The following is a 13313-nucleotide window of genomic DNA, read 5'->3' as shown; positions in this document are numbered from 1 at the left end:
TTGCTTATAAACCTGATTTTAAACTGCTGACATATTTTAGAAGTCCGTGACAAAAAACACTAATGCATCACAGCATCAGTTGTATTTTATTGCTGAAGCAATATAGTGGAGCTAGTTGTGGCTACTTTACATACAGCTGGGTAGTTTGGTCCAATAAAAAATATTGCCCTTTGACATGGAAGAAATATAAAGGATCCTGAAATGGAAGTGCTTAACTTATGTAACTCAGAATTGTACTTCAGCACTTCAGTAAATGCACTTAAATACTTTTCATTACTGAGTAAAATGTGATTAAATAGATGGATATTCATATTGTGACTGACACAGTACAACCCAAATCCCAATTATATGTGCTTATAAGAGAAGTGTAAGAAGGAGTGAACTGACCTTAAGATAAGAAAATCCCCATTTCACATAACATGTCTTGACATGTTTGAGCTCATCTAATTTGTTAAACATGACATATCCTCTGTGGTCACTTATGTATTTTGTCACTCTCAACAAATGTGCAAACTTCAGTACTTTTCTACATGCAGGGTTCCAATAATGGCAGGGGGGAAAAAACAAAACAACCTGGCAAAGCTTTATTTGTCTGTGATTATCTGTAATTTTCAAATAATGACCTCGGAAGTTTCCTGGAAAGAGCTGATTAATTTAGTTCTAATTACAGGGAAAATTTCTTGACAGAACAACTCAGTTTAAACCAATGAAAATATTCATTTATTAGTCATTTATTATAGGAAACACTATACATTTGGATATTCTGAGTGTTTGCCTGTTACGCTTACCTGTCGTGCAATAAAAGACTCTCTCGGGTATGTCAGCTATTAAATGGAATGACCCAATTTCCCTATAATGTTTTAAATCATATAGCTCTTTCCTGGAAGCATGTAGGGACATTATTAATAACTTAAGGACATGTACATAAAGTGTCAGCAAATCATTAAAGAGAAACAAACTGGTTGGTATTGCATCTATTATTATTACCATCACACAAACAGCAGTGGTGTGTAAAAAAACAAAACATGGGTTAACACTAGTTTTAATCTTCAAATGCACATTATTCACCACAGAGATAAAAGCATGGGATTAAGAAATTCACCATACCAGCAAGTCTGGAAGTCACAGCTCATTCACTCAGTGAGTCTTTGGGCCTTTAACACTACAGTGAAGTCATGGTGGTGCAGAGTGTTTGATCCTTCTGGCTATAGACACTACAATCCTACTGTAAACTATCAGTCTAACACAGGGCTCTCAAACAAACGTTCTCTCTGCTTCCAAAGGAGGGCGTGGCAGAAAAGATTCGAGACCCGCATCTCGCGTCTTAAAGTTCAAACTCGTGAACGGAGCAGCAGCACATTCAAGTATAACATCGGGAGAGAACTTGGTGACCAGAGCAGCAAACATGGCACTTGTTCATCACAGATGGCGCCAAACCATAATCAACACAAGCACTCAGTCTATACATGAAGAACGTGGAATCTGATCGGGAATCATTCGGATTACATATGTTAATAAGGCGCTACATCAAAAGCGAAGTGACCTGTTAAAAGAGCAAACGGCTACAGATTCAGCTGCACGTCAGTCACAGTTTATCAGTCATGTGTTTTTGGCTACTTCTAGCAGTTAGTAGATTCTGGAGTGTTTTGAACAGCAGATAATTAGTATTCAAAGGTAAATCCACTTAAATAAAATAAATTACACGCTGTATACATTTAAAAAAAACAGTCTCAAACAGTCTAACTCTGCCACTTCACAACGCAAACCAACCTTTGTACAGTTGAAAGTCTGCACTCACGTTTTTGTCAAGGGAAAAAGCAACTGGGGCAAACTAGAGGTCATTTTAGCACTTGCTGTGGAAATACCAGCGTCTGGGAAAAGCTGTCTACTGGGCTTTTGTTAAAGGAGCTTAGATGTGATTTTACTGAAGCGGTACATTTTTAACCTCTAGTGTACACAGAGCATATTCCAAACCCCTTAATATTTAATTTGGAAAAGCTGGCTGTTAGTGTCGAGTGAGTTCATTCATACATGATGTCGAGTTGAGACGAAGTGAGTGAGATCTCCTCTGTCCCTCCCCTCTCTGTGTAAAGGACATGGAGGGTCTGTGCAGCGTGGTCAGCCCAGTGGATCAGCTCCAGCAGCACTCGATAGGTCCACATTTTGAGGCCGAAAACTCCCCCGGCGCCATCGGTTTCCTACACAGAGGAGAGCGAGTTAAACCTTCACACCCACGTACAGGGCAAAAGAATAAGACGCGGTGTTTAGTGGATGAGGGAGGCTAAAGTAAAACATTGTTTATGTTTATGCCCAAACTTTCCCAGAAACTGCCCAGTTTCATTGATCTATGTCAAAAGGCAGAGAGAGGGATGTTAGAGCGAGACGAAAAACATGCAGCACAGCAACAAGTTAAGAGACTATTTGCAAATCTGCAATAGCTGATCCTTTAAGCACTTGAGGTCAGAAGAAACAAGCTGCTAACACAAAAAACAGCTGCTTATTTACATCTCTGGCAGATGTTTGTATCCACTTGGACAAATATTAACTTTCTGTCTCTGTAGCTGCTAAACTTCCTTTATGTTCACCAGCTAGCTGCTAACTGTGTCTGCTGTTCGGTGCTGCCTGCTGCGGCCAAAACTGGAGAGCTTAAAGACGCTCTGTGGAGCTGAGAAGAACTTCAGAGTTGGGTGATAAGTCTCTGTTCAGTGAAGCTTTAAAGTCAAAAGATTGTCTCGGATATCTACGCGATTAAGCTAATGATTTGAACCTTTGCTCCCAGCATTAGTCATGTTCACATAAAGGTATCATTCGTGTAATACAGGGTTTAGTCACACCCTTGCTGAAGCTCTTCCATTTCATTATGTTATGAAGACATAACAGAGGGCTCACAGCTTGGAAAAACCCGACTTTGTGGGGTCTTTTTGTGCTGAAAGTCTCTGACACATTCGATGTAGATGAGCTAATTCTTGTGATATCATAATGAAAGCACATAACGGACAAATGTAGGAGATAAAGCTACATTTCATGAAGGAAAGCAGGGTTTTCTTGGCCATCTGTATGATGGTATGATGGGGGCATTTTGTCGTCTGTTGTCCTTTTTAATGGGAATTATGCAATACTTTACAGAGACCAAGTTGGCTGATCACACAGGAAACATTTAAATTAGCCTGTTAGTGGGAGAAAACATGGGAGAAGAAGAAAAAAGTCCTTTATTAGGATAAATTTATGTTTCTAGCAGTTTTTTTCTTTCGGCTGCCATTCATCCAAGACTTTGGCTTTTGTTTTTCCTAAAAATATGCAACTTGAAAGTGGTACATTATAGGTTTGTATATGTGTTACCAGAAGATGCATATACACACACACACACACACACACACACACACACACAATATATATATATATATATATATATATATATATATATATATATATATATATATATATATATATATATATATATATATATATATTGTGTGTGTGTGTTTCTAATTGCAGTGTCTTGTAATTGCAGGAGAAGTCGGGTCACGTGACACATACTGTACCTCGTTACACTGGTGGTCTGGGGTGACTTCCAGGGTCGCGTCCTCGGTCAGATCTTTGGTGCTGTGGAGCAAGTGCTCCAGCCGGAGGCGGACGTTCTTCCTCATGGTCTCGTAGTCGCCTTCCAGCTCCCCCCACTCCTCCTCTTCCTTCAGGATGACACAGTGAAGCAGCCCCAGGCACTGCCGCAGAGCCGAGTGCAGCAACAGCACCTGCTGCTCCGTGCTAGGCCCCTCCGACTCAGGGGACAGGGACACGATGCGCCCGCCGTCTGGGGTGTGGTCCGACAGGAAGGTCTCCTTCTCCTTCTGAAAGACAAGGGGAAGAGGTTTTTTTTTCATTTGATGCTGAGTGCAAAGCAGACAGATGTATGGTGCTGCAGGGCTTGCGCTTGTGCCTTTAATCATATTTTAAATCAATTACAAAGTTAACACTAAGTGACAGCCATATTGATTATACTGATCAGTTAAATGGTGTTCTAAAAGCAAGATGAGGCAGAGAAGCATAAGAGCAGGGGGGAGAATCCAATACACTCTATCCATTAGACACCCCGGGGAAATGGTGGGGAGGAGGTGGAGGTGGTGCTAGTGGGGGTGGAGGGGTCTTTTAGTGTGATTACACTCTGCACCACAGCATCCCTTTGAAAAACACACAAGTGCGCATGTTAATGGTCCTACAGCTAAAGTCAAACACAGGATCCAAACGCGACAGGTAGCTAGCTGCCTCAGCACGAGGACATGCTCGCGTTACAGTAAAGCCACAAGTAACGGGAAGGGGAGCGCGAGCGTGAGGGAAGCATAACGACCGTGTGAACTGATAACTCACGTATAGTTGGAGGAGTACAGAGCATTCGTGGTGTAACAGCCGCGCAAGAGCCACCGCTCTCCCCGTCTGTGCCCGGCCGGGCACCGGCGTGTCCAGCGCGGTTATCTGCCGCTGCTCGTCCTGCTCTGCCATTTGCACTCCAGCCCTGTTTATAAAGGTGGGTTAGCAGCCAGCCGGATGAACACCGAGCGAAGAACCCCCCCGACGTCGTCAATATGGGCACCAAAACAGTCGTCGTTTTTTGGGACAGTTACGCGGTTTAAACGCGAGGCCGTCGGTGCTCGCGACGAGTGTCAGTGAAGCGTGTTTATGTCGGTGTTCATGTTGGCATGCACGCAACGGCACGGGATTTAATTGGTTCCGCAAGCCACAGGGGCGTTTTTAGGGGGACGCACAGGAGGGGTTTTTTTTCTCCCAAAAAACGTCACCATGTGGCCCACCCATCCGTCCACAATAATACCACTGTGTTTATTAGGAGGGATTAAACACCACATGAGAGAAACCACCATATTTTATCACCATTGAAATGCTGACGAGGACAAGTATGGAGATTTGTTTGGTTTTCCCCTCATGGAGATTTTTTTTAAAAACATAAAGATATTTAGTAGAAGAGTATAAAATAATAAAGAAAAAAATCCCTTTATTATTATTATATATGTAGCACACACACTCCTTCTGAAACAACAAGCTGTCAATTGATTTTTCTATTATTTTTTTAATTTTCATATTTGCATTTTTAAAGTTAAAACTTAAGATATTTTTATTTTAGATAATCATATTTTCTAGAATTCTCCTTTTTTCTTGTTTGATGAACAGACAGAAAATTATATATAGAAAATACATAATTATGTTGTTATTTCGCAATGTTACAGACACACACACATAAATGCTGGAGTTACAGTGTATTTTCTATGTGCATGCCATGTGCTATGTCTAATACTGGCTTCCTTGTGTATCTTTTTATGTGTGTCATGAGTCCTTTGTGTTATACTGTATGTATAAAGGAGTTTAACTATTTTAATATGATTTCATTGTGCTGATCTGTTCTGGACAAACAACATGTATTTCATGTCTTGGAGGAGGGATCTCTATTCTGTTGCTCTTCCTGAGGTTTCCTTCATTTTTTCCATTACAGTTTTTCCTTATCCAAAACGAGGTTTTAAGAGAGGTTGTGTACTATACAGATTATAAAGCCCCTTGTGGCAAATATGTGATATTGGAGTGTATAAATGAAACTGTCTTGACTCTTATTCTTTCATTGTAAATTACAGTTTTGTAGTCTATTATTACAAAGTTATGATTGTAAAATGTGTTTGTAGTGGACGTGTGTGCTTTTAATGGTTTTTATTAGCCATTTTTTGAGCATGCCATATCCTAAATGTGATTTGATGCTGCTTGTTTTTGCTTCTTTAAAATGTTCACTTCAACCTGCCCCAGTTTGCTGATGAAATATAGTCGTTTGACTAAATTTACACTATATTTACATTAATTAGTGTGTGATTCCCAGATACATAAACTAAAAATGTGCCACCTTTTTAAAGTCAGAAATAATAAACATAGACATCAGAATGTAATTTGTTTATTGTTATTCTGAATACATTTTCTGATAAATTAAGACTGTAAGATTATGAGTGCTCAGTAGTGGTGGCAGTGTACAGAGGTATATTATCTAAGATTGCTTCAAAAGAAAATCGCGGACAAAAACTCTTTCCATTTTAATACTGCCTGCCTGCATAGTCTTACATGTGAGAACAAATTAAAGCACGAATCAGTAATTAAATCAGATGGAACAGAGTACAATTTGAAGGGGAAGTGGCACTACTGAGGTTCCTGGAAATGAATACGATCAAGCAAGGAAAGCACATTTTACAAAAGGCATTTTGACACGTCACAGTAGGAGATCCGGGTCAAGATTTGTGCTTGCTGGCTCACTGTCACAAAGCCACGACTGACCGAGACCCTCGATCAGAACAGAGCCAAAGTTATAAGCAACACCTGTGCTACTACTACTACAACTCAAAATGTCTGCAACGAATACGGTCAACTGCGTCATTTAGCAAAGAAAAGATGTTGCTTTTCTTAAAGAATTTCAGATTTCAGCTTTGTCTAAAGGTCCAGACTAAAAATCCACTACATTTTTAATATCTGATGATTCTTTTACACCGAGAACCTCATTTTGTTGCTCACAGTACTCTTTCTGTGCAATTTTAAAGTAAAGATACTCATCCAAGAGACACATAAAAAAAAAACAACGGGGATACTATGAGGACATAAATGTCATTTCTGACTTTCTTGTACAATATGTACAATCATCTTTCGGTATTTCATCTCTAAAAAAATTTAAAGCACATATATACAAACACAAGGGTGACAAAACCAAAACGTTACAAAATATTCATTAAGTGGTAAAAGAAGTGTATGTAATCTATATTATAAATCACACTCCCTGATGTAAAGTAGCTCTCTGTAGCTATGTGTTATATATGACTATGGTGCTACACTCATCAAGTCTTTTATTTCAAATATTCATAGTGTCAGCTTATCACTTTTCTTTCTTAAACCAAACTTTCTTCTGACTTGTGTCTCCTTCAGCTTACTGTGCATAAACTTTCTGTTTCAGCTCATTTTGAGGCCTTCTGTCTAGATTAAACTATCACCATGAACCTCAGCACACTGTAACAGAATCTGCCTCTCTCCTTCTCTCCCCCAAACCATCCCTTCATCGTCTTTCCTCCTCTCCCCGTTACCCTCCCACATCATTTCCCCTACATCCTGTTGACCGTCACCCACCACCACCCTTTCCCACAGCTCCCCCTCCCCGGGCAGCTGTGAATCCTCCTGAGCCTCCCTGCCCCATTGCACGCCTGGCTGGGAAGCCAGGGAGGCTGTGGAGGCCAGCGTGGTGACGGAGCTCAGGGTGAGGAGGGTGCTCTGGGGGTCCACAGTGGACATGGATGTCCCAGTGCTGGCAGGAAGGGTGGAGAGCTGGATGAGCTGGGAGTGGCTGCTGTTGGAGAGCTGAGCAGGAGAAGCAGGGGTGAGTTGCAGCAAGGTGGGGGCTTGCTGCTGATGTGCCACCTGCACCACATGATGCGTGGGCAGCTGGAGGAACTGGTTTTGAGATACATCAACCTGCGTCTGTGGAGCGAGCGGGAGCATCACCTGCTGCAGTGGGGTGAGCATACCACTCCCCCCGTCCTGGTTGTCGTGGCTCTCCTGGCTCACAGAGGGCTGGTCGGGCTGGGTGAGCACTGGGACAGTCTCTGGTACTGGGGTGGGGCTGCTTATTACTGAGCCCCCATTAGCTGCTAGGGCTTCAGCTATGAGCACCTCGGGGTGGCTCTTGGCCTTGTGGGCAACGACTGAGTCCTTTTTCTCAAACTTTTTGCCACAAATGGAGCAAGAGAACTGGTAGGAGGCCTCTGCATCGTGCTTCTTCATGTGCCAGTTTAAGGAGGCCTTCTGACGGCAGGTGAAGCCGCAGATCTCACACCTGCCACAGGGTGGAGACAAAGAGCAGGTCAAAGCCTTGAAGTTGAAGTCTAGCCCAACACTTTACACTTCAATTTACTCTGAACAAGTGGCGGAAGAAGTATTCAGTGGCTGTATATACAAAGTGTATTGCATTTTACATGATAATTTTGATTTTTATGAACATGAAGTACCTCAGAATTGTACCTTATTACAGTATCTGAGTTACATGTACTTAGTTACCTTCCACCACCATGAAAACTTGATTTCTCCATGAAAGCAACACAAAGAATGGCTGTAGTTAACATTAAAGAATAAATCTAAGTAAACTGCAGGGTTATTTTAAATGGATCATTCCTAAATAAAAAAGACTGAACTGAAATAATGAGCGTCCTGATAATAACTGGACACATTTCTTTCCTGTCCGGAGTTGTGACGTTATGACATGACGCTGTAAAATGTCGTGCCCACTCACTGTATTGGCTTCTCTCCTGTGTGGATCATCCGGTGCACAGCCAGGTTATGGGAGCTCTTGAAGGCTCGAGCACAGTATTCACAGATGTAGTCCCTTTGATCTGAAAGACAGACGCCAAAAACACAAGGATGTGATTGCTTGTTGTGCTCTACTAGTAATTTGAAGCACCTCATAAATGGCATAATTGTTTTCATGAACAAATGCATCAACATAAGGTATTGTGCCAGTCTGAAGACGGCAAATAAACATCTGTTCCCTGGCATCACCTGTATGGTGTTTAGCATGGCGCAACAGCTGCTTCTGCAGACGAAACAAGCGCCCACACGACGGGTGATCGCACACGTACTTCTTCTTTAGCAGGTGCTGGTATTTTATATGGTGCTGAAAAACAGAGAGGAGAGAAAAGTCCACTGGATGAAGAGCCACTCCTTTACAGGTGAAACTATTTCAATCATTTAAACACTGATGCTAATTTTGTTGCTACTGTGCGGTGCCAAATTTAAAGGGACAGTTCACCCCAAAAACACACTTACCTGTCGTACTATTTATCCACCTAGATTGTCTTGGTGAGGTGCTGAGTTCTGGAGATATCTCGATTGTAATGGAACGAGATGGAACTCAGCTTGTGTTGCTCAAAGTTCCACAAAATACATTTACAAAACTCAACAATAATGTCTCTTTCCAGTAATCATGACACAGTTTCTCCAGATAATCCACAGACCCTGTTGTGAGCACTTTCATGTTGGGACTATTTTCTTTCTTTGTAACTTCAGCCGTATCACTGCGCAGAAGGTGCATCTGCTCACTGACAAGAGGCTCATACTTGTGACGGCCCGTCCTCCACTGTAACGTTAGCTAGCCGTTAGCCATTAACTAACCTCTACAAGCTAGTAATGTCAGACTACAGTTAGGGGAGTAGATGCATGCGTACTTCTGTGCAGTGATACAGCTGGCGGGTGTAGTTTCATAGAAAGAAAATAGTGCCACCTGCTTCCATAGAAGAAGAGAAGGCAGACGTCTCTTTATCTCCAGAACTCAGAAACTCACACCAAAACAACACAGATGGATAAATATCACTACAAGTAATAGGAAAAAATGTTCATTTGATTTTGGGGTGAACTGTCCCATTAAAAATGATTTGGGGTTGTCATGGTTAGAGCTGACATGATGGCAAACCTGTAGGTAGCGTGGGTGGGCCAAGACAGTGCCACACCCCTCCATTTCACAGCGGACATACTGCACTGGGGGCTTTTTCCTGTGAAGAAACAACAAAGGGAAACCATGTGATAATCATACTTGATCCAAACAGGACTAGTCATCAATAGTGAATAAGACAATTAAGACTGTTACCTTCGTTTGGGCAGACGAGGGGCTTTCTCATCTTTTTGTTGTCTACCTCTCCTGAAACAGGTTGCAAAACAGACTTTGAATTCCAAATCAGACACTTTAATCTGTCTTCCCAAACTTCCGACTGTCGTAAACAGTCATGAATCTCCCTCTCTGGGTTTTGCATAATTTGATTTTCATATAATTTAGGTTGCTATGATTTAATTACAAACATAAATGACCGGAGACAACAATGATGTCATTCACAATAGCAAAACCATTAAATAATTTTCTTTTGGCATGACGAAGCTCAGATACTAAACGTGGTTTAACCAGCTCTCTTTTCCTCTTGACTTCATATAATCTAAAATGTGTTCACTTTACTAATTATCAATCCATGCTTTGCTTACTTCTTGGGTGGCTCTGCATTACTGCCCACTCCATCTTCACTCATCTTGGCTGACTCGTCCTTTTTTATGTCATTTTCTTCTTCCTCTTTTTCGGACTCCTCTTTCTTGACCTCCTTTTGTTGTAACGCTGCACGCCGCCTTGATTTTTCCCTAAGGAGTAAAGAGATGAAGTCTCACTCACTGCTGACATTCTAGATCAAGATGGCAGTCTTCATGTAAAGCAACATTCATTAAGAAAAGGCGGTGAGGACAGCGTACGTCTTTGTCTCGGGTTTATAGATGAGGTCATTTGGGTCATCTCGGAATGCAGGGCCTTCATCAGTATCTGCATCTGTAACGCTAACATGGACATCAACATCATATGGGCCACAATGAAATTCATTTTGGCAAATCAAACAGAAATCCAGCATTTTCTCTGCTGCTCATTTAATAAGTGTTACAACACTCACTTGTCGTTGTTTCCTTTCAAAACACCTGTTTCCTCTCCTGAAAAACAGAGACAGTTTCACATGACTGCCGCTCTACAGTCTTACTGTACTGATATTTGTACAGTTGTACAGTGTGGAGTAAAAATAATGCAACTGTGTCTTTGTCTTACCACATGATGAAGCCTCCATGTCTGCTTCAGGCTTGCATGCTGTTGCTGGTGTTTTGCGAGTGGCTCGGGCTGGACGTGTCCCTTTGCCCTTTCTAGATTTGGCGGTATGTTTGGATGCTGAGGACGTCTCATGTATTAGTGACAGGTGTAATAAATTGCTGGCACAAAACTCCTGCTTATAGATGAGAAGGACTAAAGTATGTGTCTTTTTTTTTTTACCTTTTTTGGCTGTGGGCTTCTTTCTGGTTGGTCTGTGAGAGAAAGAGTCTTAAGTAAATGACAGCCAGGTGCAAATCAAAATAAACCTGCAGTACACCAAGGAAAATACACAGTATACATTGACTCCAGTGCCCTTTGACAATGAACAAGGTCAGGATACCCAGCACAGACAGGAAAACGCATGCATTCAGCACATTTGTTTTGGTTTCAGGGTCTGGTAAACCTATAGCTTTAAGAAACCCCGCACACCTCCGACAATTACAGCATCAAGCCTCCTTCCCGTGCAATCTCACAAGTGCTTCAAAGGAGCCTCTTGCAAGTGTTGCAGCGATGTTGTTGCAATAGTGCTGTATTTGCCTTTGCGCTCCTACTTACTGTAGTACAGGTGTGTTTTGGGAGCGTGATCCCGTCGGTCTTCCACGTCCACGGCGCAGACTTGGAGGTTTTTTCTCATCATTGGCATTTTTGGACTCCCCAGCCCTGCCAGCTCCAGCTCCAGCTCCCCTGGCTCGCAAAACACGAACAGGACCCTCGCTAACAGACCGAGAGTCACCGGAGTCCGGGGAGGTCACCGCGGTAGTCACGCGTCTTCTACTTGCTCTTCTCCGGCTGGACGATTCAGTCGAGTCCGGGGATTGTTTAGCGGCCTCCGTTGAGTCGCCGGTTGTCTCAATCCCGGGACGAGCGTTTGAAACCTCGTCGTCCTCCGACTCCATTCCTCTCTTATTTAACTGTTATGATACTACACACTTTGTTATTAGTTAATTATGAGGATGGAAGATTTAAGACCAACGTAACGTAGAAGGCCCTAGTGGGACCAAGTTTTGTTAGCTCGGTCAAGAGTAAATCAGTTACTACGCAAGCACTTCATTAACTCGCTCATTAATCAAAAAGTTACGTTTTATGATGAATATAATTTCACAATCATTCAGCGTTATTTACTTCTTAAAGCTATAGCAAACCTCATATTTCTTTGGCAGAGACTCAGCCTGTTTGGGATGCGTCTCCTTTAAGAACAGCAGCAGTAAAGCGGATAAGAGAACGCAGTACGTTTGGACTCACGGGCTTCCATACTCAGTAGAAGGATAGTTATAGGAAATGTAGTTTTTAGCGCTATTCATTTATGTAATTGTGTTAAACTAGTTAAAATATGAATCCATCGCAGTTATTTTGGTCCTATAAACAATTAAATACCATTAAGCACTACTACTACTACTACTACTACTACTACATTCTAACATCCACATGAAACTATTCCATATGTTCCTATTTTCACCTTAAAATGATTCATGTCTCAGCAAGATGAAGAAAGTGTAAAACATCAGTCCATTTCCCAGATCCCTGCACTGGCTTCCTGTGTGTCAGCTAATTGATTTATTGGTTTATAAAGAGCAGATCTTATGATCTGTTGTAATGATATGAACCATCCAGACAGGTTTGTTGTTTCTGTGCACCACCTGTGGAAAGAAGATGCATTCTGTTCCAACTTTGGTTTTTAAACTTAGTTTAAAACGTCTGTTTACCACTGCCTTTTACTAAGCTTACAGGGGTGAATGTGGGTACCAGGGTACGTTGTCAACAAAAACTCCCCTTGGTAAATAAAGTTTAAAAAAAAAATCAATGTTCTTTGATTTTGTTGTTTTTATACTTTGAATACAAAACATCTCCTGCATCTCCTGAAATGTCTTCAGCTATCAGCCACTGAATCAAATCTGACAAGTGTGTTGTATCAGGGTTAATTGAATTCAAAGGGATTTATATTCTCCATCTACGGAAGCCAACGACGGTCATGCTTTCAATTATTTGACTGACCTCATCTGATTTGATTGTTATCCTGAACGGAAAGACACAAGGCATTTTCTGCGTTGATTGAAGTACAGTCTGATGCACTGATAAATAATGGCTACTTGACATAAAAAATCCATTATTAAAAGCTCATACAATTTGCTTTGAAACTCCCAAACCCACCACACAGAGCAATGTGTGCACGGTCCACTTTATGAATCTTAAAATATCTCGTTAGCATGAGAAATCTGTCTTTTGTTGAGATAACAAAATAATTAACTTGTGATCTTGAGATAATGGCATTAGGGAAAAAAATAGCTGCAAGCAAAAGAATACACATACTGAATTCTTCCTCTACACTTAATTTAATGTCACCTTCTTCCTTTGCTCTTTATTGTTCAGACTTCCAGCTTTTATTCGTCACTGCTGTGTGATTTCAGCTGATAGCAGGTAGAACTGGTTTTGTGAGACAGCTTAAAATGATTCCTCTTTTTTACTTTTGCTTACGCTTATCAGTGTACTGAGGATTCATTCAAGATTTCAGTGATGTTGATCAATGGCCAGTTGTGTTGAAAGGTGAGTGGGATTTTTAGATTTTACGGCTCAGTCTTTAAAGTGTTTGAAATCATCTGAATGCCTTTGTGTGCTCGTTCAAGTCGGATCA

At 41.5% G+C, this 13313-nt stretch overlaps 2 protein-coding genes across 3 annotated transcripts; both read right to left on the bottom strand.

The window, feature by feature from the left end:
- Positions 1-69: 69 nt before the first annotated feature.
- On the bottom strand, positions 70-4729 carry LOC139351309 (uncharacterized). Of its 2 annotated transcripts, none has more exons than XM_070993144.1 (3): positions 4366-4728; positions 3543-3848; positions 70-2198 (listed from the first exon to the last, which is right to left on the bottom strand). In XM_070993144.1, the coding sequence occupies exons 1-3, from the start codon at positions 4495-4497 to the stop codon at positions 2022-2024; spliced, it is 615 nt and encodes a 204-aa protein (XP_070849245.1). In that variant the 5' UTR covers positions 4498-4728; the 3' UTR covers positions 70-2021. The 2 variants fall into 2 exon arrangements, with proteins under 2 accessions (XP_070849245.1, XP_070849246.1); XM_070993145.1 differs by having other exon boundaries at positions 521-2198; positions 3543-3845; positions 4366-4729.
- Positions 4730-5929: 1200 nt separating this feature from the next.
- LOC139351837 (E3 ubiquitin-protein ligase ZFP91-like) lies at positions 5930-12465 on the bottom strand. Its single transcript, XM_070993843.1, has 11 exons — positions 11240-12465; positions 10865-10896; positions 10646-10762; positions 10497-10533; positions 10306-10386; positions 10048-10197; positions 9662-9712; positions 9488-9566; positions 8578-8692; positions 8312-8411; positions 5930-7858 (listed from the first exon to the last, which is right to left on the bottom strand). The coding sequence occupies exons 1-11, from the start codon at positions 11578-11580 to the stop codon at positions 7006-7008; spliced, it is 1956 nt and encodes a 651-aa protein (XP_070849944.1). The 5' UTR covers positions 11581-12465; the 3' UTR covers positions 5930-7005.
- Positions 12466-13313: the final 848 nt, after the last annotated feature.

This window comes from Chaetodon trifascialis, chromosome 23 (genome assembly GCF_039877785.1).
Source record: "Chaetodon trifascialis isolate fChaTrf1 chromosome 23, fChaTrf1.hap1, whole genome shotgun sequence".
NCBI lineage: Eukaryota > Metazoa > Chordata > Actinopteri > Chaetodontiformes > Chaetodontidae > Chaetodon > Chaetodon trifascialis.
Note: the sequence above shows the minus strand (reverse complement) of the source record. Positions and strands in the feature narration are given on the sequence as shown.

Excerpts from the sequence above, each read along its gene's own strand:
- LOC139351309 (XM_070993144.1), bottom strand. The coding sequence starts at position 4,497 with ATGGCAGAGCAGGACGAGCAGCGGCAGATAACCGCGCTGGACACGCCG. Across the intron at positions 3,849-4,365 it reads CTGTACTCCTCCAACTATAC|AAGGAGAAGGAGACCTTCCT; the intron begins GTGAGTTATCAG and ends CTTGTCTTTCAG. Across the intron at positions 2,199-3,542 it reads CAGACCACCAGTGTAACGAG|GAAACCGATGGCGCCGGGGG; the intron begins GTACAGTATGTG and ends TCCTCTGTGTAG.
- LOC139351837 (XM_070993843.1), bottom strand. The coding sequence starts at position 11,580 with ATGGAGTCGGAGGACGACGAGGTTTCAAACGCTCGTCCCGGGATTGAG. Across the intron at positions 8,693-9,487 it reads CCCACCCACGCTACCTACAG|CACCATATAAAATACCAGCA; the intron begins GTTTGCCATCAT and ends TCTGTTTTTCAG. Across the intron at positions 7,859-8,311 it reads ACAGGAGAGAAGCCAATACA|GTGTGAGATCTGCGGCTTCA; the intron begins GTGAGTGGGCAC and ends ACCCTGTGGCAG.